This window comes from Pholis gunnellus (assembly GCF_910591455.1).
Source record: "Pholis gunnellus genome assembly, chromosome: 11".
NCBI classification, from domain to species: Eukaryota; Metazoa; Chordata; class Actinopteri; order Perciformes; family Pholidae; genus Pholis; species Pholis gunnellus.
Window position 1 is genome coordinate 22,524,617 of NC_136538.1, and position 15,956 is coordinate 22,540,572.

Consider the following 15,956-nt stretch of genomic DNA (forward strand, 5'->3'; position numbering starts at 1 on the left):
GGAGTCTGTGAGGTCATTATTGAGGCTAGTTAGCATTGCTGCTATCACTATTATTTTCTAAAGCTTGATATTTGATAAGTGTGCTGCAGGTCTTTCAGTGATGTTTTTCCATATTTCTCACATTCTTTGTTGATGTTCCGTATTTTTCATTTACTGGTGATTCATTCAGCGATTATGGATGGTTTGGTTTGAAATCTAGAAATACGTGTTGGACTCCCATTTAGACAATATACAAAGTCAGCCTCTGACTGACTTCTGTCTCAGCAGGCTGTGTACAAACATGTCCCCACATTTATCTTCAGTCGACTCGACGACAGCACCGAAGTCTTCACAGGTCGCCTTAAACAGATCGACTAGACAGCCGATCCAGAGCGCTGCTCCTCGAGTCACTGAGACTCGGTCCAGTTCTGAGGACTTTACACCGGCTTCCTGTCCGTCCAAAGGTTGTTAATAAGCACTGAACGGTTCTGATCTTCCGCTACATCATGAACCATCCAGACCTCTCGGGTCGTCTTTTTGTCCCCAGATTTAAAAACTAAACATGAAGAAGCAGCGTTTCTTTGTCTGGAACAAACACCTGCGACCGTTAATTAAATCAAACAATGATTACATGGCACCGTAGCTTTTATTGTTTTATTTTCTTATTCTATTTAAGCGCTTTGAATGACCTCATTTATGAAATATGCTGTCTGAATAAACTGGCCTTGCCTTAAGAACGGAGGAAGTTTTCCCTCTTTTGTAAGTGGCACTTGATATCTCGGAGTGTAATTGTTGACTGAGAGTGAAGGAAGAGTTGGTGAACATCTGACCCTCAACGTGCTGTTTACCTGCTCTCAGGTGTGAATTAGATGTGTTGCTCTGTGCAAACACACCTCCCTGTGTAAACACTGCATGTGTGTGTGTGTGTGTTGCATTGTTCCCTCACCTGGTCGGCTCTCCACATACTGGCTGAAAGACTTCAGCTGAGTTTTCCTGACTGCAGAGTCCTTGTTGAAGACTACGGGGCTACGCAGCCTCTCCGTCGCTCTGCGCAGTCGCTCGGCTCGCAGATCCTGAGCGTTGTTCTGTCGGGACACGGAGGAAATGTGACGCTTACTGTCGACGCTACGCGTCAGAGCTCCTCACCCCGAATCACACACAATCACATTCCAGATCACGTCAGTTCAGTGTGATCATGAAGCCAGCTTCAATGTTGAATGTTGGATAAAAATCATGAATAAATTGATTTGAAACTTAGCAGCAGTTCAGCTGAAAACACAGAAACAAGTGAAAGAGAAGCTCATGTTTCTCACTACAGTGTAAGGGAAAGGCATCAAAAAGAAACTTAACATTCGTTCTTTAGGTAAAGGGTTGTTGTTTAGTAAATCAGACACTGATCTAATTATTCTTCAATGGGAGTAAATGATCAAAAACAGGAGCTGTCAACGGTAGCTACTTGTAATTATATTTAAGTTGAGTCCACAGTATTTCTGGTGTTGCTCTAATACTTTTGAATGAAGAAGAGGGTCGAGATAATTATGGTAAACAGGTAGCTCGGTGTCAAATCTCATGTTGGGCCATAAATAAATCTAAGTGCACATGTGCAGACGTGAGGTTCTGCTGCTACAGATCAACATGTTGAACAAGAAGTGCACAAACAGAGATCCACTCCAAACGACGGCTGCAGTAGAAAGATTAACAGTAAACACACAAACGGAGGGAGCTGGTTAAACTTCCAATTACTCCTGATTTATAAAAACAATGTCAACGATTAGTCTATTATTCTGTCAGCCTCCACCAGCCACTTAGATCTGCTCTCAGGCTGTTATTAGGCAGCCGGTTCAGCATTTCACAGCAGCTCTGTGATTATTGGGACCAAAACACACACACATACACACATACACACACACGCCACCATCAGTGCACATGCGAACACACACTCACTGACAGGCCATGAGATACTCTCTCTCGTTCTCTCCCTCACTCATGAGAGAGACAAAAAGCAGGCAATTAACTTGACTTTCAACAAAACCCAGAGCCAGAAAATATATTCAGATTATGCAAAATGCAAAAAAAAAGGGAAAGAAAACGCTATTGTTTTCAAAGTGAACATGTGTTAAAAAGCTACACGCTCACTTCTTCCACTATCAAAAAAAAACAAAACGGCGTGTGGAAATGCTTTATTACCGGGGGCCTCCAAATATGCCAAGCCGAGTGGAAAAGAAACCGACTCCAGGCTAAAAAGTGACGCCGCGGCGACGCTAATAAGACGGCGAAACGTGTAATAAAGTCGACAATTAGGGAAACACGTTCCACTGCTTGAGACGGAGGGAGATAGTGGGAGCAGGGCGGGCAGAGCGAGGAGAGCTAATAGAGACAGTGTGGGCGGGGAGCTGTTAGTAGCTTCAGATTATTGACTTTCAGAAACAATGTCAGCAATTAGTCTGCTCCCACTTTGTTTGGTCTATTAGTCCGTCAGCTCTCCACCAGCCGCTTTAAAACCTCACGTCAAGTCAAAAATCGAGGCAAATTTATTTATGAAAGGGCTGGAGACACAAAATTGCCCCAATTAAACATTTTAAAACATAAAGCCAGAGCCGGGGTGCGAGCGTGTGCATGTGAGGGCAGCGGCCAGGGAGACCAGAGCCGAAGATTTAAATCACTGATTGCAGGAAAAGAGAAGAGAAAAACTTCGGCACATAAAAGCTTTCTCTCAGAGTCGGAGGGCTTTTTACCAACTGCCTAAAATAAAATCTCTCCATCTCCCAATAAAGTCACAATCACAAAAACGTGCTGTTCAGGGCCAGAATGTAACGTTAAAGGCTGTTTGTGAAGAACATGAATATGCAAATATCACGTAATGAGATGTCTCTCAAAGTCTCCGTTTCTCTGAGAGCAAGAAAGAAATCTAACGTATTCTAACTTATAATAACAACCTGAACACTTTTAGTGGAGTTACATTAACGGTGCTTAGTTAAAAATAAAACCGATAGGATTACATTGCACCGTAGCGTTCTACCTCGATACTGGACCAATTTAAATTATATTTTGTCCACATTAGACACAAAAACATGGTAAAAAAGGTTGGAAAACACCAAAGTAACCCTTAAAGTCACACAGGAGAAGCTACATCGACACTGTTGGGTCTGGAGTTTGATTCTCATTGCAGCCACTAACTCAACTACGTACTCACAGTACAATAAGTTGGAATAACAAACACTGATAATTGGATGTCAAAGGACTTATTGGATTAATGGTGCTGTCCTTGTCATATTTTCAGGAGAACAATTTGTTTGTTTTACACATTTTAGTGTGTTGACTGATGAAAAACTGCAAACCGCTGCAAAAATCTACAGGGAACTGTTGATGTAGCAGAAGACTAAATCCCTGGAGGGCCTGAGGCCGTCTCCCCAATTATGAGTTATTGTCTATCTGACGTGTTCACTGGACGACAACCAGAGGGCTAACACACCAACGTGGTAATGACCAAAGACAACACCTCTACTGGCCTTCAGCAGCTCTCACACACACACACAGAGAGCGAGAGAGAGAGAGAGAGAGAGAGAGAGAGAGAGATAACACCTGCCCACTTGGCTACTCCTGTCTCCCTTTTACACTCTGGGACAAGCAGATATTGGGGAGTCCCCTCCCTCCCTCCTCTTTATCTCTTATCGCTGCTATCATCGCTGTGGCGGCGGTGATTCGGTGCTTTTGGTGTGTGTGAGTCTGAATGTGCATGCAGGGGGCTGCGTGACTAACGTCGCAGTCTGCTGAGCGCCGCATGCCCTTATCGTGCGCTACCGAGGCTGCGCATACACACAATCACTAATGAGAGAGAGAGTGTGTGTGTGTGTGTGTGTGTGATGTTCCTGCAGGTCGTTCCACCCGCCTGAAGGACTTTTGGGAAGCCCAATCCTCCGGGCACAAGTTTATGCTGTTTTGTTTTTTAAAGGACAGAAGAAGTCATACACCTGCATATATATACAAATATATAGTATATAACATTTCCTGCAGCTTCATATTTATATGACAATAAATGGCCCCAACATGGAGATACGTCAGATTACAAATAATGGCTCAATATTTAATTCAATAAACATTATTAACATGAGTTTATAAATCAAACAGACCATAAAGCAGGGGATGCTTTAGGGCGGGACTACTGTGATTGACAGGTCTCTACCAGAGACGTATACAGCGTCTCTACATCACTCCTCCTCATTAAATACGGTAACTTCCATTTATCTGATGCAAAATAACAACAACATGGCGACGGCCGTAATCCAAGATTGCGACAACGAAATCGCCGAACTCGAGGATTCCAAACATCAGTCCACAAACTAACGGGTGACGTCACGATGACTTCGTCACGATGACTACGTCACTTCTTATACACAGACTGTGGTCATGGTGTCTAACTCTGTGTCTACGCTGCTGGAAACTTGCAACAAGAAGGAGCAGTGTTTCCCATGAATTACTTCAACATAAGAACGCAACAGCTTCACAATGAACTGAAACATTAAAATAGTTCCCGTGCCGTCTGAACCGGGGTTTAACTCGGCGGCTCAGGGACAGTCACTTGGTGTGGGCGGATTTTAAACTGTGTTCAGAGATAATAAAACAGCGTTAACACTGAAAACATGTGCAGGCCTACTGTGTTTCAATCAATAAAGAATCGGACTGATAAACAGAATCGATGACGGCACTGCGATCAATAAAATGTCATCAGTTACCGTCTCTAATAACACACTTAGAAAATGAATAAGACTTGAAGAAGAAGTATTCTTTGTGTGGACGTAACGCTCACAGTTAAAAAGTCTCACATTGAAGCTGATCTTGATTTTAGCTCCGGAGCAAAAAATAATAATAAGACGGTGATGATTAGTTTGATTAGATGACACTGTTGTTCATCAGCTGACTCATATCTTAATATTCTAAACAGAAACACAAAACAACGTTCACCAGTTATAAAATCTCTAGTTCATACTCATATACTCATATTCATGCCTCGGACATGTCAGCTGCTGACTCTGGACAAGTTCAGAGTTCACTGTCGAGATCCCAAATATCAACGAGACACCAAAAAACACACTTTGTTTGTGGGGGTGAGGTGTAGTGGATAGGTGTCAATCAAAAGGTGATGCTTCTTCTGTGAGGGTCACACACACACACACACACACACACACACACACACACACACACGCGCACACACACACGCGCGCGCACACGCACACGCACACGGCCATAAAGGACTAAGCCTTTTAGGCTTTGAACACAAGAGGGTGTTTATGTGAATCGATGATCAAAGACACCCTGTGTCGCCATAAGCACAGAGGGTTTCACTTGTACTGACACACACAGACGCGCACGCGCGCACACACACACACACACACACACACACACACGCACACACACACACACAGACGCGCACGCGCGCACACACACACACACTCACCTTATACCACTTGACATTTAAAATCAATTAAACAGATGTTAAGACTGGTCGACTACTTGCTGTTGACTCAATATTAACATCAGAAGACAGACGCATGTAGCCTTCTCCACCTACTGACACACACACACAGACGTGTGAAAAGGTCGTAGTCAATAGAAGAGGACTGCTACGTGTTATGTAGAGCATTATGATGTCGTGGCTTTAGACAGACTCATACGGACACGAGAGGATAAGCGACAGTTTCACATGAAGCGGTCCGTCTGACTGATGTGTACACAGGGTCAGCCGGCCGACAGCCGGGGTCAATCGGACCTGATTGATTGGACTGACCCTTTGATGTGTGGAGAGGAGGAGGAGGAGGAGGGATAAAAGGAAAAGAGCGGTGGGGAGACAGACAGAAAATAAAGATGGGTGTTTGTGAGGGGTGAGTACGTGCGTACCTCCAGTCCTTCTGCAGGGCTGACTGGGGAGGTGGAGGAGGTGGTGGGTGTGGAGGAGGAGGACGAGGAGGAGGTGGAGGACGGGGACGTTGGGGAGGAGACTCCTCTCGGGCTGAGCTCCACCAGCTTCTTCAGCTTCAGATCCACATGCTTACTGTTCGTACCTGGAGAGAGAGAGAGAGAGAGGATGAGTACAGACTGGAAAGGTGAGACAACGTAGTTTGCATTCATGCGCGCGCACGCGCACACACACACACACACACACACACACACACACACACACACACACACACACACACACACACACAGATAAGGAAGACATATACACACAAACACATGAGTGTGAAGGGATATACAGTACGCTGTATGATGAGCGAGACAGATAGAGATCTGGACGACTACGCAGCCTCGAGTCCTGTTTGTACTGCAGAGTGATGCTGAGGCTGTCACTATGGTAACCACAGGGCAAGAGGGAGGGAGAGAGGGAGAGAGGGAGAAGGAGAGAGAGAGCATGTGTCCTTTTTTAAAAAGGAGACTACAGGTGAATAGGGTATAAAAAAGTTTACTTTAAATATGTAAATGAAGCATTATCTTACTAAATATGCGCTAATTTGCAAACATTTCCAGAAAACTGAACATTGTTTCAAAGGTTTTAAAAGAATAAATGTTATGTTTAAATATGCAAATGAGGCATTATTTAATGGTAACTTTTGGTGAATTTAAGAGAAATCTACAGATGTAAAAAGACAAAGAAATAAAATAAACGTTTTCTGTCCACTAGTCTGAAAGAAGACGCGTTATGGAAGCCTGTAAGGTCTCGCCGTGTTTGTTGTCTCATTCTCAAGAGTTTATAATATTTAGTGCATTCCCAAATATGACCTCATACCTAATAAACTGGCAACTGCGTGTATTCTTCAAAGATTTACATTTGACTTTTCATTGAATCTTGCTCTTAATTCCTGCATTCCAATGATCACCTTTTACTACCGTATCATCTTGTGTTAGAACCATAACCAACTTTGCACAAAATCAGAATTTTGTTTATAGTTTAAAAACTAAAAGATACAAATAAAAAAAAAAAATTATCCAAAACGATCTGATGATAAACTTTTAGGAGCCATAATATTTTCACATTAATGCTGAAATAATATTGTCCTTTAAAACACCTTTCACGTTCATTTTCATCAAAACTATAGACTGCCAAAAAAAATCTTTCCTCCTCCCTCTCTCAGTCTCTCTCTCTCTCCCTCAATCTCTCTCTCTCCCTCCCTCAGTCTCTCTCTCTCCCTCCCTTAGTCTCTCTCTCCCTCTCTCCCTCTGTCTCTCTCTCCCTCCCTCCCTCAGTCTCTCTCTCACTCTCTCTCCCTCAGTCTCTCTCCCTCCCTCCCTCAGTCTCTCTCTCTCTCCCTCAGTCTCTCTCTCTCTCCCTCCCTTAGTCTCTCTCTCCCCCTCCCTCAGTCTCTCTCTCCCCCCCCCTCAGTCTCTCTCTCAGCTTCCCTCTCCCAGTAGCGGCGTACAGCTTTATTTTCCAGGGAATGGTAACCACAGCTCCCCTGCCAGGCCAGACCACTGCACTAAAGAAGATGAAAGAACAGGAGGGCAACCGTTTCATGTGTCACCTCCCTCCGTGTGACACACACACATACACACACACACACACACACATCCCATGATGCATGCATACAGATGCCAAACGCAGACACACTCTCTTGAACTTTGTCACAAACACACGAGGATTTACAGGAGGAGGCGGGTGAAAACAAACTGAGCATTTGCAGGATGAAGCTCCTTTAGTGTTACAATCACCACCATCCTAATTCTTTCAAGACTACATAAAAACATTACCACCAACAAAGAAGAAAAAAGAGAAACGCACAAACGATGCCAACCCCCCCCCCCCCCCCCCCCCCCCAAACCAATAGTGCAGAGATACTGCACTTCAAAGCCGGAGGAAGCATGTGTCTGTTTTCATGTTTGTTTCTTCTCGTCCTTCACTTTCCTCTCACCTATCTCACATCGGCAGTAACACCGAGGAAAGCAAATAAACACAAAACTAAGTAATTAGTTTACCTCTGAAGATTGGAGCAAATGCTGTCCTGAAGATATCATTTCTATTTTTTGTTTATTAATTACTACTTAAAAAAAAAGTTTCTAATAAAAGGAAAATGGGAATAAAACAACAATGTACAGTGTTTGTAGAAAAGCAGTAAAGTATACCAATAATATGAGTTTACAGTGAATCCCTGCTAGTTTATGGTGTTACACTCTTCCAGCTTCGTCACACATTTTGTTTGTACACACTCTGGCGTTTCGGAGAATAATGCAACGAACCAGCGCGTTGAGCACAAACAGCTTTGTGAATGTTCAGAGCTTGAGGAGGTGTGCTCTCTGGATAAGGTGGAGGTGCATGAGAGAACTGACCTCTGGATACGTAGGAAACACACGAAGGAAAGGAAGGTAGATGAGTTAGTTAGAGAGCCATGACAGTGAACCATGCAGCACCACACAGCCTGTGATTTTACCCAGAGAAGTTAGCTCAGAGGTGGGGTTAGTAAGCTCCAGGGGTAGGTGGTAGCTGGAGGTGGCTGGAAGAGAGGCCTCCACCGGCCGTGGGTTAGTAACCAGCGCAGAAGCAGATGTGGCAGCAACAGTATCATCATCATCATCATCATCATCATCACCACCACCACCATGGAGCTGCTCCTCCTCAGACCTCCCCTCTTCCTCATCCTCACCCCTTTCACCATCATCCTCATGATGAGCAATCGAAACATCTGCGGGTGAGGAGGGGAGTCAAGCAGACAAGGAAGGAAAGAGTAGAAGTAAAAGAACGGGTGTTAAATGAGAGCAGAAAGAAAATCTGGGTTAGTTTGTGTTCACGCTAATCTGTGGGAGGAAGTGACCCGTAATCCTTAGAATAACTAATAAATCTAATGTATAATCAAACTCATGGTATAAAAAAAGGCAGCAGACTAAACCTGAGAAACAAGCAAATATCTGACACACAAAGTGAAAGCGAGAGCCTCTGTTTAATTCCCCTCATTCAGAGATCTGTTGCCTTTTCTTATTTCGGGATAAAAGAGGCCGAACAAAAAAACAAACCAAAACACCACAAAAAAACATGAAAGCACATATTCCATTAAGTCTCCTGAGGGGCTCAGTAGAAACAACAGCGTCTCCACATTAAGAACAAAAGAAAACCCCATGCTAGAAGAAACTCAAATGGAGACCTGAGCAGCTCTAGCTGCATGGATAACCCACCATGGATTAAAACAAAACAATCAGCAAACAGCGTCCGACATTGGGAGCTCCCTCCTCTGCTACTTACTACTTGGTGGGTAGAGAGGCCGAGAACAAAGAGAAGGAGAGAGAGAGAGAGAGACAGACAGAGAGAGAGTGAGAGAGAATCAAAATAACAGCATTTCCTGTTTTTTTTTCTAATTTGCTAGCTGCGATGCGAAGCGTGCTCGCAAGCGCCGTTCCTCCTGCGTGGCTGGCTGGGGCCTAATTAATGGGGAGGCCATGGTGATGGAGTTTGGAAAGTTTCACTTGGAGGGGGCAGCCCGAGCTGCATTAAAGGGCCGTGAATGGTGTTGAGGGGAGAGATGGAGGGAGGGAGGGAGGGAGAGAGAGAGAGAGCGAGTGGGGGCTAGGATTAGCCGTTCTGCTCGGCAGGCCTTGTGTATCACAGCCAACAGCATTTCTCTCTCCTCCTCGTCTCTTGTTCCGTTCTTTTCCTCCAACTCCATTTTTAATGAGATCAACAATTAGTCCAATTCAGAAAAGCTGAAGGAGCAAATAAATCAAGTGCAGCCCTCCGTTCTGTCCCCGCTGCCGTTGGTTCTGTCGCTGATCTCACCCTTCTGGTTGTGTTGAAAAGTTTTAGATTTGTTCGCTCATCTCAGGAACCCGCCGCTCTCTAATCCCGTCACCAGAGATTTATCGATTAGTTGATCGACAGAGAAATTATTTTGATGATCGATGAACCATTTGAGTAACTTTTGAGCAAACCTCATCCTCTGCTTCCAGTCTCTAAATCATGAAGATTTTCAGCTATAAAATCAGGTTTTTGGACTGTAACATCAGCCGTGTTTCCATTCAATTTGAAACTTTGGAAAAGTGCGAATCAGACACGATTTCGTCAACTTGTTAGGCGCAAATAGACTTTTGTCAGAAGTTGTTGCTGTAGGCTTCACATGTATGTAACCAGCCAGTAAACACAGTAGAAGAAGAAACAATCAGACCATCAAGAGAGGAAAAGAAGAGTGAGGTCTTCAGGAATTTGCTTGAATTGGGCGAGTTTTAACGAAGACGTTCGCTGGTTATGAGCATATCCAGGAACAGCTGATCAGTCGTGTGCGTTAAATGTTTGCTACGTCGACATTGACTCTGCGAAAATGTTTCCGTATCACATGTTTTTGCACTATTTAGGACGTAATATACATAATATATATTTTTCCAGACCAAACCAGTGATCGAGAAAATCAGATTAATCGATGACAAAAACTATTGTTCACGAGGTCGTGTCTCAACGTTGTTCGTCTCAAGAGCACTCTTCACTCCTCGATCATAGTTACTCTGCTCGCACCCTTCGTCACCTTCTACACTCATTTGCATGCAGCGCGGCCGATCTACCTGAGCTGAACAATCTTAAGACGGGTGTAATGTGAAGGAATCTGAAACAAATGAGAGAGTCCTAATAACGGTTATTATCATAATAACCCCAATTCCAAGGAAATGGAAAGCAGTGGGAAGCCGACGCGCCGGCCATCGCTACCCCTGCAAGCCATTATTAGAAGTGTTTGGTATTTGGCGCATAATTTGGCCGCACAATGTGTTGTGTTGATTAACAATTACAGGGCGAAAGAGAGGAGGGAGGAGTCGTCGGGTAAATTGCCGCTCTGAATACGAGGGTGCTGCATCTTTTAGACCCGCGGCCGTCGTCAAAATGGCATTTGTGTTTTTCTCTCTGAGGATTAGGCAGAACCCCTTTAGAGAGCATAATGGAAATGTGGGAGTCGTGTAGCATGTGTGGATGGAAGGAAGTGTGTGTGTGTGTGTGTGTCGACAGCGTGCTGGTGTGACTTTTTCTTTTGTCCTTAATGAGTGTTAGCGAGATTTATGATTGTTAGCAAGTGTTTGTGTTAATATGAGGCCTTTAAAAATAGAAAAATCAAACTCAGGAAGTATATTCATGAGGATAAAGAAAGTGTAAGAGTGTGTGTGTGTCTGCGTGTGTGTGTGTGTGCTGACCTCCTGCAGGACTAGCTTTGCTGCCCTTGCCTCTCTCAGTGCTGCACGCGTCCAGGCTCATGTCCGACATCTTGACTCCGGATCGAGCCTCAGCGATCAGCTGCCTGGCTCTTTCTCTCAGCTGTCGTCGCCGCTCTGCGTCACGCTCCTACAGACACACACAAAGAAGAAGACTTACAGTTACTGTTGTTCAGGTGAACATTATGCAATCCAGAGAAGAAATCATGATGAAATAACACCACATTCTGAGATGAAATGTGAGATAAACCTCACTGTGGCTACTTGTCCATGAGAGTCTGAAGTGTTTTAAATAGAAAGATTTCAGCAAAGATGCTCGTGTCAGTGACGTGAGGATAAATGAGAGTTTGAGTATTCTGCACGAGTTGTGTGCGAGTTTGTAAGATGATGTTTTGATATAGTTTAGCATTTGGTAAAAGCGACCCCTATTTACTTAAATTCATCAAGACTTCTCTCTTGTTTTTTGATCCTTTGTTCTCCGTGGAGGCATGAGAGAAAAACAGTTTTCTTCAAGAATTCTGATATACAAATGGTCATTTTATTGGCTGATGTATTCCTTTAATATCTGTCAATACAGAGTCTGATCTGATACTTACATTTACCTAAATATTTATCTGACACACTGAAATAACAGCTGTAGCCTCCTAAACCCGGCCGACTTTATATTTCTAAACATATTTCATACAAATACTGACGGTCCTGATCTAAAGCCGTACATTTCATAACTTAAATTAATGATATGATGTGAAGGAAGAAGTTGTATCACTCTGTTGGATATAATGATCATATCATTCTATCAATGATAATACGGTTTCAATGTGATTATTCCATTATGACTACTTTATGAATGCACACTGTAGATAGATAAGACCCTTTACTCCTTCATTTACACACATAATCAAACGTTCAACCACCACTACATACATTATAAGATGCTTTGCTATCAAAATGGTTGAACACATCTTAGTGCATTATGTTGTTAGGAGTGTAGAGACGCGCACACACACACACACTAACATCATCTTGGCAGCAGACATACAGTATTGAGCCGTCACCATCACAGTAATGGCAGAAATGCCATTTTCAGGCCGATCCAATCTGATCCTACTGATAACACACACACACACACACACACACACACACACACACACACACACACACACACACACACACACACACACACACACACACACACACACACACACACACACACACACACACACACACACACACACACGTTGATGATGTCAACTCTGACAAACACTTAACTGGGGAGCAAACCAAGCACACACTCACATGCACAGGCCGCAAGAACAAGCGGTACCCGGCTGAAATACACACATGTCCAAGGAAATTTTGACCACAAAATCTACTCTGAAAAGCAGATTTGGGGGGGGGGCTATGAGTGAGATTTAAGGCTTTGTGACAAAAACAACAGAAGTTAAGAGGCACACAAACTCCACCTTGCACTCATAAACCTAAACACACACCTCCACACTCTAAAAACTCACCCCCCACCCTCCCTCCTCCCACACATACACAGCCACATATGACCCAGGGGAGAATGGAAGCTGCATTTCTCTGTCGCTGCTCTCCCTCCCTGTGGTTTCCTGTTAATCAGGCTTCTCCATATTGAGGCAGGTTTTAGGGCTGGCCCATTGAAGCCGCCCATTTATCCATTAACAAAACAAGCAGCGCCCGCTAATGAGCTACATCTCTCCATTTCCATGTCAATTGTTTATTTGTAGCCATTGTTAGGCCGGGACAATGGGGCTGTATTGTAAATGACAGCAACCCTAATGCACTCTGTGTGTGTGTGTGTGTGTGTGTGTGTGTGTGTGTGTGTGTGTGTGTGTGTGTGAGAGCCCAAGGGGATGCCCACAGGGAGAAGGGAACACACCTTAGAGAGAGACTGATAAAGAGAGAGAGGGAGACAGAAAGAGAGATAAAGAGAGGACAGGATCGAGTTGATACTGATTGTAGGAAAGTATTGAGTGTCAAAGCACAACAAAACTTCTTCCTCTGCAGTCACTCAGCACAAATCCAGGTAACAAAAAGGAGGGAATTATTATTTGAAAGTAAATTGTGAGTTGTACTTTTCCTTAAACTTTCTTTGTTGGTTTAAGCATCACAACTAGATTACCTGCAGCATGCTTTATATCCACAAAGAGAACTCCATGGCCCATTATTAGGGGACTGACAGATCAAATAAAACAATTACAGCCTGTTCACATAAACGATAACATTCAACAGAAAGGCTAGAATACAGGACCAGGGTTTATAAATACTAGTACTACTAGAGCCGCCGTCTGCAGACAACATGCTCGACTCTGCAGAGCCCTGAAGTCCTGGTGCTGGACAGAGCGCTGTACACTTGTTTATTCAAGATTCATTAATACTGAACAGAGACTCCTCACTTTATAGTTCAATACATCATTGGTTTTAGCCAACAATATAGCAAATTACCATCAGTGGAGCGGTGGGAATTAAATATGTGTTGAAACAATAGAGGGCCTAAGATTGACCCCTGTGGAACACCATAGGACAGGCACTCCTTGTTTTACTGTTTCTATAAACTACTTTCTCTCATATCTAAAATCTAAATGGAAGCTCAGAGATTGGTAGAAACAAGTGGCTCAGGATGGTTTTCTTCAGCAGGATCTCAACTATCACATGTTTTAAAGTTGAGAGGAGCGATCCAGACAGGAAGCAGCTCACAACAAGAAACATGCTACAAAGAACTCACCAGTGGCGGCTGGTGGAACATGTTCTAGGTCGGGCTGTGCCACATCCAATCAATCTCAGCAAACATCCCTTTATGATTTAACGCAAAAGAATTAAGGCATCAAACACGCATTACTACTTTGCATGTACTGCTAGTCTGCTGTCTGATTGAGAGGTCAGGCTGATCTGGGATCAGCTCTTTCACCTGCAGTTTCTCCACCAAACGGGTCTTGGAGGAGCAGCGCCCGCGCTCGCCGGTAGAGACTAGTTCGGACGGCTTATTTGAGGACGCTGAATTGTCTAAATTGTATGTCACACATTTATATCTTTAATCAGCAATTAGCTAAACTGCTTCATAGACCCGCCTCTTTTGGGCAGTTTCTCCAGCGCTGCTGAGACCAGACAGGCGGAGAGGACGTACAGGAAAAGCAGATATTTACTGCAAATATCATATTTTACACATATTACTGGGTGATTCCATATTTCAAAAACCCAAATATTGACAATTTGTATAGTTTATTATTATTATTATTTATTTTATTTGTTGTGGCTGAAGGTGGGGCGGCGCCCTCTATTGACCAGCCGCCACTGGAACTCACTAAAAACCTCTGAAGAAAGTTGCATTTGCAGGTTCAGGTTTCTAACGGCTGACCAGGGTGGGGTACTAATCACTGAGTCAGATGCCGACAATAATACGGCTGGATTGTGGCAATTTGTCATGACATTACAAAATGAATTCAGTCTTTCCTTCTTCTTTATACTTTGTGTCGTTTTCTTCCATTATGTCTTTCCTCACTTCCTTCTGTCTTACTGTGTTGTCTATGCAGGTGCCTCCCTGCTGTTATAAATGTAATATGATAACCAGTAATGTCACTGATTGCCTCTCGGCTATGGACTAGTTCTGATATCCAATCTGGCCTTTACAGATATGGATACAACTACCAATTTAAGTGTGCCTGTGCGCCTGTGTGTGTGTATATGCATGTATATATAAACACACACACACACACACACACACACACACACACACACACACACACACACACACACACACACACACACACACACACACACACACACACACACACACACACACACACACACACACACACACACACACACTCCAAAAATATCCAACTGCATTATTGTTGTCGGCCATTTTGGGGACAGGAAATGGGAAATTGACTTTGCCTGTCCAGAGGCTAGGATTAGCGCTGTATAGAAAGAATGCATGTGACTAGCGCCTAGCTCGGTCAGCTACAGAGCCGCTGATTAGAAAACATGAGAATGTGTTTGGAGGGAGAGACGGGGAGACGAGAGGCTTTTGTTGTTGTGTAAAGAACAATGTTTGACATGATCTGGGATCAAATCTTCTCGTGGTTAAGTATACTCGTGTGCTTTAAAACTGGAATATGTGTCCTTTGTAGATGCATCACAAAAGGCACAACAGACTCATCTGTAGGAACTGAAAAGGACAACTTGAGATGGAACAAATGTTTTGGTTTTCACCAAACAAAAGACAGCTAGGTTGGACACAATGCAGAGTCAGCATCCCCAGGAGCTTTACTTCCATACATCAGTTCAGGGAGTTTAAAATTCCACCTCTTTGTCAGACCAACTGTTACCAACACTGACATCCCAATTACATCTTTGTCCTGCAGGAACACGATAGCTCAGAACTTTGTAGGTCCACAGGAGAGACTTGTTGACCAAGCGGTGATGAAATGCCATCTAGTGGGCGTCACGCTAAAACATACGTGATAACCACGCTCACTATTTCCATTCTGGAAGGTGGCGCCGGATATTCTATGCAACAGGAAAAATAAACACACACACACACACACAGCCCTTTTTATTTGGCAGCACAGGACGCTAACAACACAGTGGATGTAAAAGCCACAAACCCAGCCAGCCGCATCGCTGCATGATCAAAGCCAGCAGCAGAGAAAGCGTGTCAGCTGGTGGTCAGTGGGCAGCGCTGCTTCAAGAATGGAGACTCAAGAGAAGGAAGAGACGTTCCCTTTTTTAAATGGACACAGCGAGAACAATTGTGTTCTGTGTCTTCCATCGACTGCTGGGAACCTCCA

The 15,956-nt window shown here is 43.8% G+C and overlaps 1 protein-coding gene across 1 annotated transcript in view; it reads right to left on the reverse strand.

Moving 5' to 3' along the window:
- The window catches only part of ehbp1 (EH domain binding protein 1), a 129,384-nt gene that overhangs the window by 34,517 nt on the left and 78,911 nt on the right, over positions 1-15,956 (reverse strand). Inside the window, exons 15-17 of the mRNA XM_079169122.1 lie at positions 11,128-11,275; positions 5,875-6,038; positions 926-1,064 (exon numbers count right to left, since the gene is read on the reverse strand). Coding sequence (XP_079025248.1) covers positions 926-1,064; positions 5,875-6,038; positions 11,128-11,275 — 451 coding nt within the window. The remainder of the gene's footprint in view (positions 1-925; positions 1,065-5,874; positions 6,039-11,127; positions 11,276-15,956) is intronic.